Genomic DNA, 14,206 nt, shown 5'->3' on the forward strand with positions numbered 1-14,206 from the left:
CAATTGCTCACAATTTTGTCATTTCATACAGCGCACTTGGCTCTGTGATGGTTACCCGGACTGCTCATCGGCTGAGGATGAGGTCGACTGTCATCTACAGTGCGATGCCGGGCAGTTTCTCTGCCCAGCCAAGAAAAACATTACCAATTTAAAGTAAGTCTTCAATCTAAATTGATTTATTTCTTTCTTCAATCGCAAGCATCTTGAATTTTTGCGCAGAATCTGCGTCCATCAAAAGCACGTCTGTGACGGTCAAAACGACTGTCCTTTGGGTGAGGATGAGGTTAACTGTCCAACTGAGCAGATATGTCCCGAGCCAAGGCAATGCGAACAGCTGTGCATAAAGACGGCGCGCGGACGCGATGAATGTGCCTGCAGACTGGGGTATTTGATGCACGAGAACAGGCGCAAGTAAGTCTATTAGGATGCAAGAAAAATCCCATAAAGGATATACGATATATATATGTTTCTCATTCGCTAGAGAAAAGTCATAATATGTGTTAAATCTATTAAAATTTAGGTCATAGCGATGAATGTTTTAATGAAATGTCATCTCTAGGGCTTATCTTAATACTCTCTTATAAGTAACAGCCAAGTAGTACTGGAAGGCTCAACCCTAAAGCGAGAGATTACGGAAGCAGGTCGATTCACGAAGAGTGTCAACGACAGATAAAGCGCTAGTGTAGATGAATGCCATGCAACATATAGTAATATATGTATATTATCCACCCAAGCCCTTCCAACAACCAGAGCTCTAGTAACAAATTCTACAGCTCGCTTAGCAACGATTAAACAGCTAAGCTGCAAGAAGAGTTACTTTATCCAGAATTAACGCCTGGCATTTCGAAAACGTAGACTCTCCGTAGTTAATTAAATGTTTTCTGTTCATTACCCACCTTTCTCGACTAAAAACACAGAGGCATCCAAAAAGAGACCCCCACTTTCCAATCAAGCACTGTATGTGTTATGTTTTTATAACCACAATCTTTTTATGCAGCTGCACGGATATCGACGAATGCCAATACTTAACCAGCCCCGTCTGCTCGCAAAAGTGCATGAACACAATGGGATCCTTCCGATGCTCGTGCGAAACGGGTTATATTTTGCGTCCAGATTTACGCACCTGTAAGGCCCTAGGTGGTGCAATGACACTGCTGGTGGCCAATCGTTGGGATATACGGCGTGTAACACTCAGTAATAATCGTTACACGGCCATCGTCAAGGGTCTACACAATGCAATAGCATTGGACTTTCACTATCGGAAGGGTCTGATGTTCTGGTCGGATGTTTCAACAGATGTCATCAAGATGGTTTATATGAATGGCACACGAGTGCGCGATGTCATTAAATGGGGTCTCGAGTCGCCGGGAGGTATTGCTGTCGATTGGGTACACGATCTGCTGTTCTGGACCGATTCGGGAACGCGACGGGTCGAAGTCTCCAATTTCCAAGGTAACTTAAGGGCTGTGATTGCCTCCAATGATTTGGATAAGCCACGTGCCATTGTCATACATCCGGGAGAGGCACTGGTTTTCTGGAGCGACTGGGGACCAAACCCCAAAATCGAACGCGCTCACATGGATGGCACCCAAAGACAGATAATCATATCAAAGGGTGTCACTTGGCCAAATGGACTGACCATCGATTATCCCAATCGAAAGCTGTATTGGGCCGATGCCAAACAGCATGCCATTGAATGTTCCAATCTGGATGGCAGCGATCGTACTAAAATCTTGAGCTCCCATCTTCCACATCCCTTTGCGTTGACCATCTTTGAAGACACCATGTACTGGACGGACTGGAATACGAAGACCGTATCGGCCGCAAATAAAATCACCGGCAAAGGCTTTCGCTCCGTACACGAAAACTTCCACTTTCCCATGGACATTCACGCTTACCATCCCGCCCGTCAACCCGACTATGTAGACCGCTGTCCGAAAGATAGGCGTGGACTACGCGGCGGCTGCTCCCACTTGTGTCTACCGAATAAGACTTCACGTCGCTGTGGCTGTCCCATTGGTCTGTCCCTCAAGGAGGATGGCAAGACGTGCAAGAGTGTCCCTGACAAGCTGGTGCTAGTTGCTCGTCGCAAGGACATTCGTCTGCGACAGCTAAATACCAAGCCGCAGGGACCCAACGATGTGGACATGATCGTTCCGCTAGACAATCTAAAACATGCCGTCGCACTGGACTGGTGCAGCGAAACGGACTTTATTTACTGGACCGATGTGGAGCGCAGCTCCATAAATAGAGCCCATTTGAATGGCAGCTACCAGCAACGTGTTGTGAGCACAAATATAGTTTCACCTGTGGGTCTGGCACTCGACTGGATCACCGACAAGCTCTACTGGACCGATCCTTCGACAAACCGCATTGAAGTCGCCACCACAAATGGAAAAATGCGCACTCTCCTGGTTTGGGAGAAGTTGGACAAGCCGCGCGATATTGTCGTAAATCCCATAGGTAAGTCAGACCCTCTCACTTTTTTTTTTTGCCTCTGGTATCGAACATTTTACTTCTGCTACAGAGGGTCTCATGTTTTGGTCTGATTGGGGTGAGGAGGCCATGATTGAACGCGCCAATATGGACGGTCGTAGTCGAGTGATTGTAGCGGCTAAGCAGCTCATCTGGCCGAACGGTCTGGCCATCGATTATGAGCAACACAAGCTGTACTTTGTTGATGGTGGCACTAAGACCCTGGAGAACATGAATTTCGATGGCAGCAATCGCAAAGTCATTATCAGTGAGTATCTCTATTATATTTATTTCCTCACTTAAAACAATGCATTGATTGAAGTCTTATACAAAATACCGCTAGAAAACGGCTTAAAAACAACTAAGAATAGTTAGAAGCTAGAAAATAGCGAGAACACCAATTATAAGTAGCTAGAGAAAATCCCAGAAAATGTCTAGAAATTGGTTTCGTCGCAGAAAACGTTGCCGATCCAGCATTCGAAACCCTCACATAAGAAGTTTCGCTTCTAAACGTTAATATTCCCCTTATAAGTGCTCTCTTAAGCTATAAATGTTCCTATTCATTGTAGAGTTCCCAACTTAAGACGTTTCTAACTTTTTATTTATTTTTTATATTTCCCCCCCTTTCATAATGTAGACGGACTTGGTCATCCATTTGGCTTGGATGTCAGCGGTAATCGCGTCTACTGGACCGACTGGGATACCAAGTCAGCTATGAGTGCCGATAAGCTTACGGGCAAGGATATAAGCACAGTTATCGCCAATAGCAGTGATCTGATGGACATACGGGTCTTCCATCGTTCCCGTAGACGTGTCTTTAACTCGTGCGATAAGTTTAATGGCGGCTGTTCACATCTCTGCCTCCTTAACCCGACCAGCTATACCTGTGCCTGTGCCGTGGGTGTACAACTAAAGGAGGATGGTAGGACGTGCTCCAAAGGACCGACCAAATACATTCTGTTTGCGCATCGTATCGATATACGCCAGATATCGCTGGATTTTGAGCATCTGATCGATGTGGTGCTGCCGTTGCCACCGATCTCGAATGCTGTTGCTCTGGACGTTGATCGAAAGACGGGATATATTTTCTGGTCGGATACTATTGAGAATGTAATCATGAGCTCGAGTCCCGATGGTCTGCACGTCCATAAGGTTATTGGCGAGAGCCTGGAGAATCCAGATGGCTTGGTTGTTGACTCTGTGGGACGCATGATCTATTGGGCGGATGCAGGACGACATACCATTGAAGTGGCCAGTCTGGATGGTGCCAATCGTCACGTCATTGCCTACAAAGATCTGGAATCGCCACGCGGTCTTTCACTGGACTATGAGGCAGGCCTATTGTTCTGGACAGACTGGGGTCATTATCGCAAAATCGAACGCTCCCATCTCGATGGTAACGAACGTTCGCGCATTGTTACCGCCAACCTGGGCTGGCCAAATGGACTATCTCTCGATTTGAAGAGTAAACGCATATATTGGGTCGATGCGCGCCTTAAGACGATCGACTCTTGTGACTATACAGGCAATCAGCGCAAGCTAATCATGTCCGCACTTCATCATCCCTATGCCCTAGCCCTTACTGAGGACTATATTTATTGGACTGATTGGAAGTCAAAGGCCCTTCACATGGCAGAACGCCGCAATATTACGGCCAAGCGTGATGTTATGACCAACATCGACGGTCTTATGGACATCAAAGTGATAACTGCCGAACAAACCCTGACGGAGAACGTTTGTGGTCAGAACAATGGGGGCTGCTCACATCTGTGCCTTCGCAATCCTGCAGGCTACACATGTCAGTGCCCCATCGGCCTGCGATTGCGTGATAACAGCACAACGGAATGCCAAAACTTGCCAGATGTAAGTACAGTTTTTTGATGATATGTAGTGGTTGGCAGAATGTGAAGATGATCAAAATTGTTGAAGTATGATGGGGCTTAAGACAGCCACTAGGAAGGCCACAGGTAAAGTGGAAAGAGATAGACTAACTATAAATTAGAATAATCTAGGCACAGGTGTAATCTATTATGCCTTCTTATAGGCTTAACGTTTACAATTGCCTTACTAGTGTCTGTCTTCTGCACTAATAGTGTTATTACCGAAAGAACAGAAGAATACAAATAGCTTAGATATAAAAGCTTAGAGAAAGTGTAATCTATTATGCTTTCTTACGAGTTTGTTATTATTCCATATCTTCTCCCCTACAGGATTATCTGATAATTGCTTTGCGGTCAGGTATCGGCATGATCTCTCTGAACAGCGGCGACTACATGGATGTGGTGTTACCCATCAGTGGCGTGCACGGTGCGGTTGTGCTTGACTATCACTATCGCAAGAACTGGCTCTTCTTCGCCGATGTCAACCTGGACGTTATACGTCGCGTCAACTTGCTTAACCTCACAGAGAGTAAGGTTATCGTCAGTACTGACCTGCTAACCCCGAATGGCATTGCCGTTGACTGGATTGCTGAAAATCTCTACTGGTCTGACACGGATCGGAAGCTAATTGAGGTCGCCAGGCTAGACGGAAGCTGTCGCAAGAAACTCATCGATAGCGATCTCGGCGATCCTAGATCATTGATTGTACATCCGAAGAAAGCGTAAGTTCCCATTCTTAATTAATGGTCAATGATTAAAATGCCAGATTATTTGCTTGCAGTTATCTTTTCTGGTCTGACTGGGACTCCCCATCAAGAATCGAGCGCAGCTACTTGGATGGCTCAAATCGTACGGCTATTGTGACTTCGGGCATAGGTTTTCCCACTGGCTTAACCATTGATTTCAAGTGAGTGGCTTGACTGTTAAATCAGTTCCATAATTGATCCATTTTTATTTTATTTTCTTTTTTGCAGCAACCGCCGCTTGCTTTGGGCTGATGCGCTCGAGGATAACATTGGACAGGTGGACTTTAATGGCAAACGCCGACAGACCATTGTGCCATATGCGCCGCATCCTTTCGGTTTGACAATTGTAAGCATATATATGATTTAATCTTAAAAATATGATTTACAATTCAGCCTCACGAGACTCCTTACGCCTATACAGCAGCCAAATATCATTTTTAAAAAGACATTTAAGTTATCGTTCGTCCTTAAGGTCTTGTTTCTTAATGGACAGTCCCCTTGAGAAAATATTAAGCCACCACGAGCAGGCTTCCTGTGAAAAGCTTTATCAGATGTGTGTTAAGGGTAAATAAGATGACCGAGAACGGTTTCTCGCGAGTCATCTGCAGGTGTTTAATCTCTTATCATTGCTTTAACTGTTCGACTTTACATCGTTGATTTCATCGTTAACTTGTTCATTGTCTTCCACAAAAGTGACCACAGTGACCTAAAATCCACCGTGTTCGTAGAGACTAGCTTGAAGAATGGATAGTTTGTCAAAATGTTCATCAACAAAAACGTAAAGAGACATTATATAAGTTTAAAGTCTTTCCTTTAATAATTCTGAAACCCAGCAGGGCATCAACCTGTTTATCAGTACATCAGTACATAGCTCCAACATAGGGCTTAAAAGGGTTCAACTAAGGTTTAAATATGGTTATTCCCCAAAGTCTTAATAAACCTAAGACCCCAATGGTGGAAAATTTCTTGAACGAAGGCTTGAGAAGCCTTTCACCTTTTCCTTTTCGCCTAATTCTAACGATTAACCCATTGGCATTATACAACAACAACCACTATCTTAAATCTACTTTCAGTTCGACAGCAACATCTACTGGACAGATTGGTACAACAAGTCGGTGTATCGTTCCCAGCGAGTGCCTCGCATTGGTTACAGTAATCCGTTTGAGGTGCGAGATGCTCTCAGTGGTGCCTTGGATATACGAGCGGTGTCGCTGCAGCGTCAGGCCAAGAGTTGGAATCAGTGTGCCCAAGATAATGGTGGCTGTACCCATCTATGCTTCTATCGCGTCACAGACTATGTTTGTGCCTGTCCCGATAAGCTGGAATCGAAGGAGTGCTCCAAAACGCCCAAAGAGCTGGTACTGCCGCGCGTCGAAAGCGAACAGTCGCCAGAATATTCAGACGAGTTCACCGATGATCCCATATCCAACGATAATCAGGACAATGACGATGATCTAGATGATGAGGAGCTCAAACGGAAAGCGGACACTGAACGCGAGTTCCTGGTGCTGGTCGCACTCGGTGTGGTCATCGTTATGGTCGTTATAATAATGCTTGTGATCTTTAGTAAGTCTAGCTCCACACGGAAATATTTCATTATTCATACATCATCTCATTATAATTTTATTCGACTATATCAAACTAATATTTTCTAAAATAGTTCATCAGTATAATTATTATCAAAAAACTTTACTGAAATTAATTTCGCCACAATTTATTGTTATCTTTGCTGTGATTATACTTTAACGAAGCTCCTGGAAGCGATCGAACTTTCGGGGGTTGAGAATTTTAAGCAAATCCAACACGAACTGCAAAAGTTTCTGTTTCTGTTGCGCTCACAGCTTTCTTGCTGCACTTCTCCTTATCTCTTTCTAACTTCCTTTATTTTTCCACCTCCCTTTCCCTTTCCCTCTCTCTCTCTCTCTCTCTCTCCCTCCCTCTTTCTTTCTTCTTTACTATTAACACGAGAGCTTCTCACGCGAGCTTCTCACGCGAGCTGTCCCGTGAGTTTGCTTGCGTTTTTGTGTAGAGAACCAAGCGCCCCGACAAGCCGCTCAAGTGTTTCTTTTTCTCAATTTTGACATCCTCCTCCTATTCCGATTCATTGCGTTACTATCGTGTCCACCTATATACTTACGCTCATTGTTCTCACTCGCTCTGCAGTGCTCGCCTTTAACACGAACCGCAAGAAGACTAAACGGCATCATTCACGTGGATCCAGTCGCTCCGTGTTAACATTTTCGAACCCAAACTATAATGTCGACGGCACACCAATGGAGCCAAAGACGAATATCTGGAAACGCTTTAAATACGATAAATCACATGTGAGTCATCAGCACAGTAACTCATAATACAAGTAGGCAGTTGTTAGGCTAATCAATGTGAATCTCAGGAACGCACTGGCGTCTATGAGGAACGTAGCCTTACCACAGAGACCGCCTCGTCCAGCCTCTTCGTGCCGACACCCTCGCCGATGGCATCGCCCTCAACAAAGACCCTTCAACTGGCTACGCTCTCGACTATCACGTAAATCCCATCCACTGTGGAATCTATCCAATTTAATTTCTATTCTCTGGTACACTATAAAATGGTATGGGAAACGAGATCCTGTTTCTCAGCCTCACATGATCATATTTATTGAATATTAAGTTACCTTTTTTTTTTGGGAAACTACAATAACCGGAATAACAAACAAAAACGAAAATTAAAACAAAAGTAATGATAATACAAAATATTTGAAATATTATTATGTATGGATTATATGTTTGTTTTGTGTGTCTGCATTATAATGCACTGTATAAATATATAGTACTTATAAATGGAATACTTAATGAATTTTGTAACAAACTAATGTATGTACCTAACCGTAATACTTTGTAGGTAAATACCACAAAACGAACGAACGATTCCTGTAAATCTAACCTCCAGCAGCGCAGTAGGAAAATGAAATTAACAAAAAAACAAAAACATCAAAAAAAACACTAACATTTTATTAAATTAAATAGAGTTTACAGAGCGAAGGATATTTAACATTCTATAGGATTTGTACAAAGCTAAAATCATAAAATCAATTGTCAAAAATATTGATTATAAACAACAACAAAAACAAAGTACTGTTATCAAGCATAACAAAATTGATATAAAAACAAAAAATCCAGTGAATGTACAAACTACTTCAAATACTTACGACTTGTTTTTTTTTTAAATATTGTACTTAAATTTATAAATGTATATTTGCGCAAAGGAAAGATAAACAAACATATATAGATGTGCGTATATATGTATGCATATGTCTGTATGTATGTATGTGTCTCTCACTATATATGTACCTATACCTGCATATGACGTTGCGAATGTGTATATAAAAGAAACCAACAAACAAATACACTATACTGGATTATTGTAAAGAAAAAGAACTGTGAATTATTTTGTGCCAAAGTGTTAGAAAGAGTAATGAAAACAAAAACAAAATTGTGTATAAGCATAGCATACACCTATTTGTACATACAAAGTACATATACACTTACATATATCTATATACGTTATATATAAATCGTTGAGTCCCCATTCCACATGAGAAAATTCAAATCAAACCAATCGCCATTGCCAGCCTATAATCAAGTCATTCGACTCTTCCTAACCTTCCGAACCCACAATTAAATAAATCCAAATACAAATAGTATAGAAATAGTCGACAAATTTTTACTTCTAAAGCTACATAATATTAAATAGTACAGCAAATATGTAAGTACAGTTTTTACTCTTATTTGTTAACAAACTATTTAAATGTTTGGACGTAAACGTGTCTGTACTTTCAAATTTCAAACAAACCAAAAAAAAAGGCTAAGAAATTGTTGTTTTGAATAGAAAATATTTCACACTTTATTATTATGAGTCATTCATTGAATACCGTTGCAAATTAAGTCAGTAATTTGCAAAAAAAAAAAAAAAAAAAAAAAATTCTTAAGGAGGCTTAGTCCTAGACCCAATTCGATCGGATTTGCCGAAGTCGATGATTGAAATGACAAATATTTCAAAATTTATTCCTAATGGTCATTCACAAAAAATGTTGAGAAAACTTGAAATATTTTGCAAAGAAATTTGTCAAATATCACAAATTTTGTTAAACATACCTTTTCAAGCTTCCGATTCGATAACATTTCTCAGAGTTGGCGTACAAATGGTGTAAATTCTTTAAAATATTTGAAGATCTGTGCAAGTCATTAAATTCGATACGAACTCTTTTATTAAAAAAGAATTTTAACTGCGGTCAGACAGTTGAATAAATTGCCATAAAAAATGTGTTGTACTATAAGTTCCAATTAAATTTGTCGAATTCCATATGATGCAAGAAATAACGAATTAAATGAATATTTTTCTCCGATCCTAATTCATCAAACATATATCATATTTATTTATCAGACTTCAATTAGATTCCATTTCGATCATATTTGCTTTTCAATAATCATTAGAGCGATGCATGTGACGCAAAATGCAGTAAAGAAACACATTTCTTGTCTAAACGAACTTGATTTTTACTGATACTTAAATTCTTTATGCATTTTTGTTACAATAAAAGAAACAAGATTACAAAATTTTCTTAAAAATAATCTCGTACCTTTTAGCAAAAAATCCACTAGGGATTTCTCATAAAAATACTATTGATATAAAACGAATCGAGCATGCACCGCTCTATTTTCGATAGAAGAGGCATCAAGAATTGGATGTTTCCTGAAATGTAATCGATAGATTTGGTTGCAAATTATATGTCTGTCTAACCATAGCTAAATAAGTAAAATGACTTGATTAAAGTAATGCTTAAAATATTAAAATATATGTAAACGAATTCTATAACTATTGGCGCCACGCGAGCATACTATATTCATATATGTTTTGTATCGATTGAATTTTTCATGTTATTGCGGGCAAACAACAGATTGATGTAAAAAGCAACAAACAAGACAAACAAACAAGATGAACCCTTTAAATCTAATTAATATTTAAGCACACATTAACTACAAGTATGTATACAACTACACCTATATATTCATCTTAAGCGAAAAAAGACGTGTACATTTAATGTATGTCGAATCCAGATGCCGGTATTGTGCTTTCATGCATACTATATATATGTATATCCAGACTCTGTACTATATAAATATACCTAAATATATATTATTATTATATATATATATATACATATGTGTGTGCATGAAGCACCAAAATATTTGGCATCTCAAACCAAAAGAAACGTCTTATTAACTCATAACTCGAAACTGTACCATACTGTATAACGTAAAGAAAATTATCTCTAGATCGCAAATCATAGCCCTCCCATCCATAAATCGGTTCGGCCACGAGATATCGGCGACTTCAGCCGCAACATTTGGCTCATGTTGCACTGCCAAGTCCAGTATCCGAGTCTCGTTGGACACCTATTTGGACGGCTATGGTTAGCGAGTCGTTAATTGGTACGTTCTCTAACATTTAAGGAATCTACTTATATATATATAGCCGCACTGCTTTTCGCGAATACAACAACCAAATGAAATGAAACAGAAAGAGAAAGAAAACAAAATCAAGTTGAAAACAGATGATGTTTAGAATTAAAGTCTAGCTTCGGCATACCGAAGATTACATATCCTTGAGAAAACTCATTTTCGAGATGATTATTCCTATGGCAGCTATTTTCGTTCGACAACAACATATTTAAGATCTCGTTGACAAACTCTCTTAACATTGGCAGAACTAGATATGTATGTATTGTTCCTATATGGCTGACCGTGACATTTAATATTTATATTTGATAATTTTGTAAAAGTTACAGAAAAACCAAAAAAAAATAAAAATAGAAAAACCATCGCTTGATAAATATTAGCCCCATAGCTTTAAATCTGCATACTTCAATACAACAAAACTTTTATCTCTTAAAAAAAATACCAACAAACAGCAAAGAAATTAACACAAATCAGCCGATATGCACGACAAAAAAGAGAAGAAATAAAACAAATCCACAGAATTGGTGAATGATTGAAAAATATACAAATAAAACAAATTGTACGAAAACGAATTATAGCTAATAAGACAGAAAACATTGCATACATAGTATTTGTGTGCGTTTCGATTGAATTTATCGCAATCGGTGCGGCGGCGCCCATCGATTCAAATTAAAACGAATCGAATGCGACGAATTTAGTCGAAATGAAGCTTGGCACAGACCTTGTATTGTACAAATACATAACATATATATGCACCTAATACGAATATATAGAATGATGTGTTGTTGAGAAAAAATTCCGTTGAAAACAAACAAATGTTACAGTTTTGGCGAATGTTGATTATTTATTGATGTCTTAACAAATTTTTTAATATCTTACGCGATCAATGTTCGAAAATACACAAGTATTTGTATCGATGCAGATACGCATAGTTATTAATTTCTCAACACTGCTAGGGGCTATTTGGTAAAACGGTAAAATGGTAAAATGTACAAGTATGTATGGATGTTGAACAAAATTTTCAAAAAGGTTTGCGTAGTTCTATCATTTCTGAAATAAAATATTAAAAAAATAGATATATATTTAATTCCCAAGGCAGCAGCTATATGTTAAGTGGTGTCTCGATCTCGTCATTATTTTCATTGAAACGCGAAACTCAAGGCATTAAATCAAACAATGACTCTTGCGGATCGGATCGCTGTGAAAAAAACCATTCTCTGCCGCATTTCTTAGTCTTATGTAACACTGAATTCCCCAATTGTATTTATAACACAAGCAAGACTGATCAATTAGTAGCACGTAAACGTGTCAAGTGAAGTGAAGAATAGAAAAATTTAGGTGTTCAGTTACACGCCTACATACATATTTATGTATATTTTAACGAACTGCTTTTAACAATCGAAGGAAAAACCAAAAAACAAAACCAAAAAAAGAAAAACAAACGAAAATCGAATGACGAATAACATATATAACCCAAGAGTCAAAAATAACAAAAGTCTACTAGTGGAATATATATGCATATTTAAAAAAGAAAATCGTTTAAAAACATGCATTGTTTGAAGATTTTATTTTTGTTGAAAATATGATCAAAAATTCTAATCAAAATGAAACACTTCAAAATTTTGAGCAGTGAGCAAATATCATTATATCTGATAATTACTTATATATATGCATTGATTTAACACACACACACACACCAACAACAACAACAACTACTATATGTATAGAAAAGGCATCACTTCAACAGAAAGCTGCACAAAGGAACTTCAAATTGGTTGGGAAATTGAAATTGAAAATGAAAATTGATTTTTGTAGAAAACTGTTTATGGCCTCTTCTGATGTTCCACTGTTTAGCCCCATAATGTTTCGATCTATCGATCAACTTCGTCTCAGTTACGCCACCATTTGAAGCAAATTGAATTTAATTATAATACAAAAAACTATTTTAAAAATAACAATATACACATACATATATTTGTACGGCAGTTTGAAGATATTGCGGTCCACTGATGAACTTTGTACGATGAATCGTTAAAATGCATAGCCGGCTAGCTCTGAATTGTTAATATAATTACTTGTATATACATACATATGTACACCAATGTATATACATATAGAGAGAGGGCGTCTATAGAACTTAAAGGCCAGTGTTCCTGCACTGCATAGAGACAGATATAGAGAGACGGACATACATGCTGGTCATGAAAACATACACTAATGTATATGGTTTGTGGGGTCTTTTTCAATGAGTATGGATATTTTCGTTATTAATCATAAAAGTGAAAGCAACAAAAAAAAAACAAAAACAAAAAAACATAAGTTAGTACTACTTATATATATATTATAATTGTAAATTTGAAAACAAACGAAATAACTACAAAATGCAGGTAAACAAAATTTTATATTTTTATTAAAAACCAAATGACAAACTAACAGCAAAAAGCTTCCAACAAAATGCCTCCAAGGTTGGGAAGTTTTATATGCGTGTAGATATATATACATATATATCTCAAGGTATATATATATACATTTACACAAGAATGGTTTAAACAAACAAAAAAAAAAACATATAGTACTTACAAACATTTAAAGCTAACGGCAAGTTTATACCAAATAATAGAAGGTTACTACTATAAATCTATGATAAAAAAGCTCATGTTTGGAAAACGAAACACCCAAAAAAAGAAAACCAATAATGTATTAACTAAAAACAAATAGTATTGTAAATATTGCAATGCAAGCAAAACCAAAAACAAAAACCAAAATAAGTAACTGTTTAAATTGGATTCAATCACAAAGTTAACTGTAGTTCTGTGTCCTGCCCCAGAGAGCTATACTGGTCTGGTACTGAAGTCGGAAAAAAGCATAAAATTTACATAAATTTCTTATATTGGAAATATTTTTACAGTTGAGAATAACAAATCTATATATTTTTATTTATATTACGAAAATTCTTAATTCTTTCAAAGTTGATTGATAAATATGTAATCTAGAAGAACAGATATTCATATTTCTTTATTAGTTCATTATATTTTTCAAAGTCGAGCATGTTTAACATCTCTCAAGAAGAACAAATCAGTATATACATTTTTCTTTTGATTATCCAAATAATTCATTTGTGCTTCATCATATCTCATCTTTTTTTCATCTATCAAGCTCAAACATTAAATATTTATGTACCTTTCTTTTTATCACATAAACTTTATTTTGTGTTTAAACATCTTTTGAAGTCGAACAAATGTGAATATTTCTTTCATATTTTAATTCATCTTTTAATGTCTGATTGCTTTTGTGTCTCATCAGCGAATGTCGAGAAGAGCATATATTATACATATATATATATACAGCATTTCTGGCTCATTATCTTTCATCTTTCAAAGTCAAATTATCAATTATTTCTACCAGAAATAACAAATATTCATATATAATATTTCAATCAAGCAAATTGCCTTTTTACGATTTCATCTCTTAACGTCAAGAAACAAATATGCAGAAATATTTATATTTGTTCGTCATAAGCTTTCTAAATTAGTTGCTATCTTAATTAAATTTTAATTAGTTAATTTTATATTTCTGTTTGTGACCAGACCAGTGTGGGTTTAAAACT

At 37.6% G+C, this 14,206-nt stretch overlaps 1 protein-coding gene across 1 annotated transcript in view; it reads left to right on the forward strand.

Moving 5' to 3' along the window:
- Window positions 1–7,788, forward strand: part of LOC115627091 (low-density lipoprotein receptor-related protein 4) — a 31,752-nt gene extending 23,964 nt beyond the window's left edge. The window contains exons 3-13 of the mRNA XM_030522643.1: window positions 32–153; window positions 220–411; window positions 998–2,463; window positions 2,528–2,743; window positions 3,113–4,338; window positions 4,686–5,077; window positions 5,137–5,262; window positions 5,330–5,447; window positions 6,175–6,667; window positions 7,265–7,425; window positions 7,494–7,788. Coding sequence (XP_030378503.1) covers window positions 32–153; window positions 220–411; window positions 998–2,463; window positions 2,528–2,743; window positions 3,113–4,338; window positions 4,686–5,077; window positions 5,137–5,262; window positions 5,330–5,447; window positions 6,175–6,667; window positions 7,265–7,425; window positions 7,494–7,631 — 4,650 coding nt within the window. The 3' untranslated portion in view covers window positions 7,632–7,788. The remainder of the gene's footprint in view (window positions 1–31; window positions 154–219; window positions 412–997; window positions 2,464–2,527; window positions 2,744–3,112; window positions 4,339–4,685; window positions 5,078–5,136; window positions 5,263–5,329; window positions 5,448–6,174; window positions 6,668–7,264; window positions 7,426–7,493) is intronic.
- The last annotated feature ends 6,418 nt before the right edge of the window (window positions 7,789–14,206 follow it).

The sequence above is a fragment of the Scaptodrosophila lebanonensis genome, unplaced genomic scaffold, assembly GCF_003285725.1.
Source record: "Scaptodrosophila lebanonensis strain 11010-0011.00,11010-0021.00 unplaced genomic scaffold, SlebRS2 tig00000092-arrow-pilon, whole genome shotgun sequence".
In the NCBI taxonomy this organism is placed as follows: domain Eukaryota; kingdom Metazoa; phylum Arthropoda; class Insecta; order Diptera; family Drosophilidae; genus Scaptodrosophila; species Scaptodrosophila lebanonensis.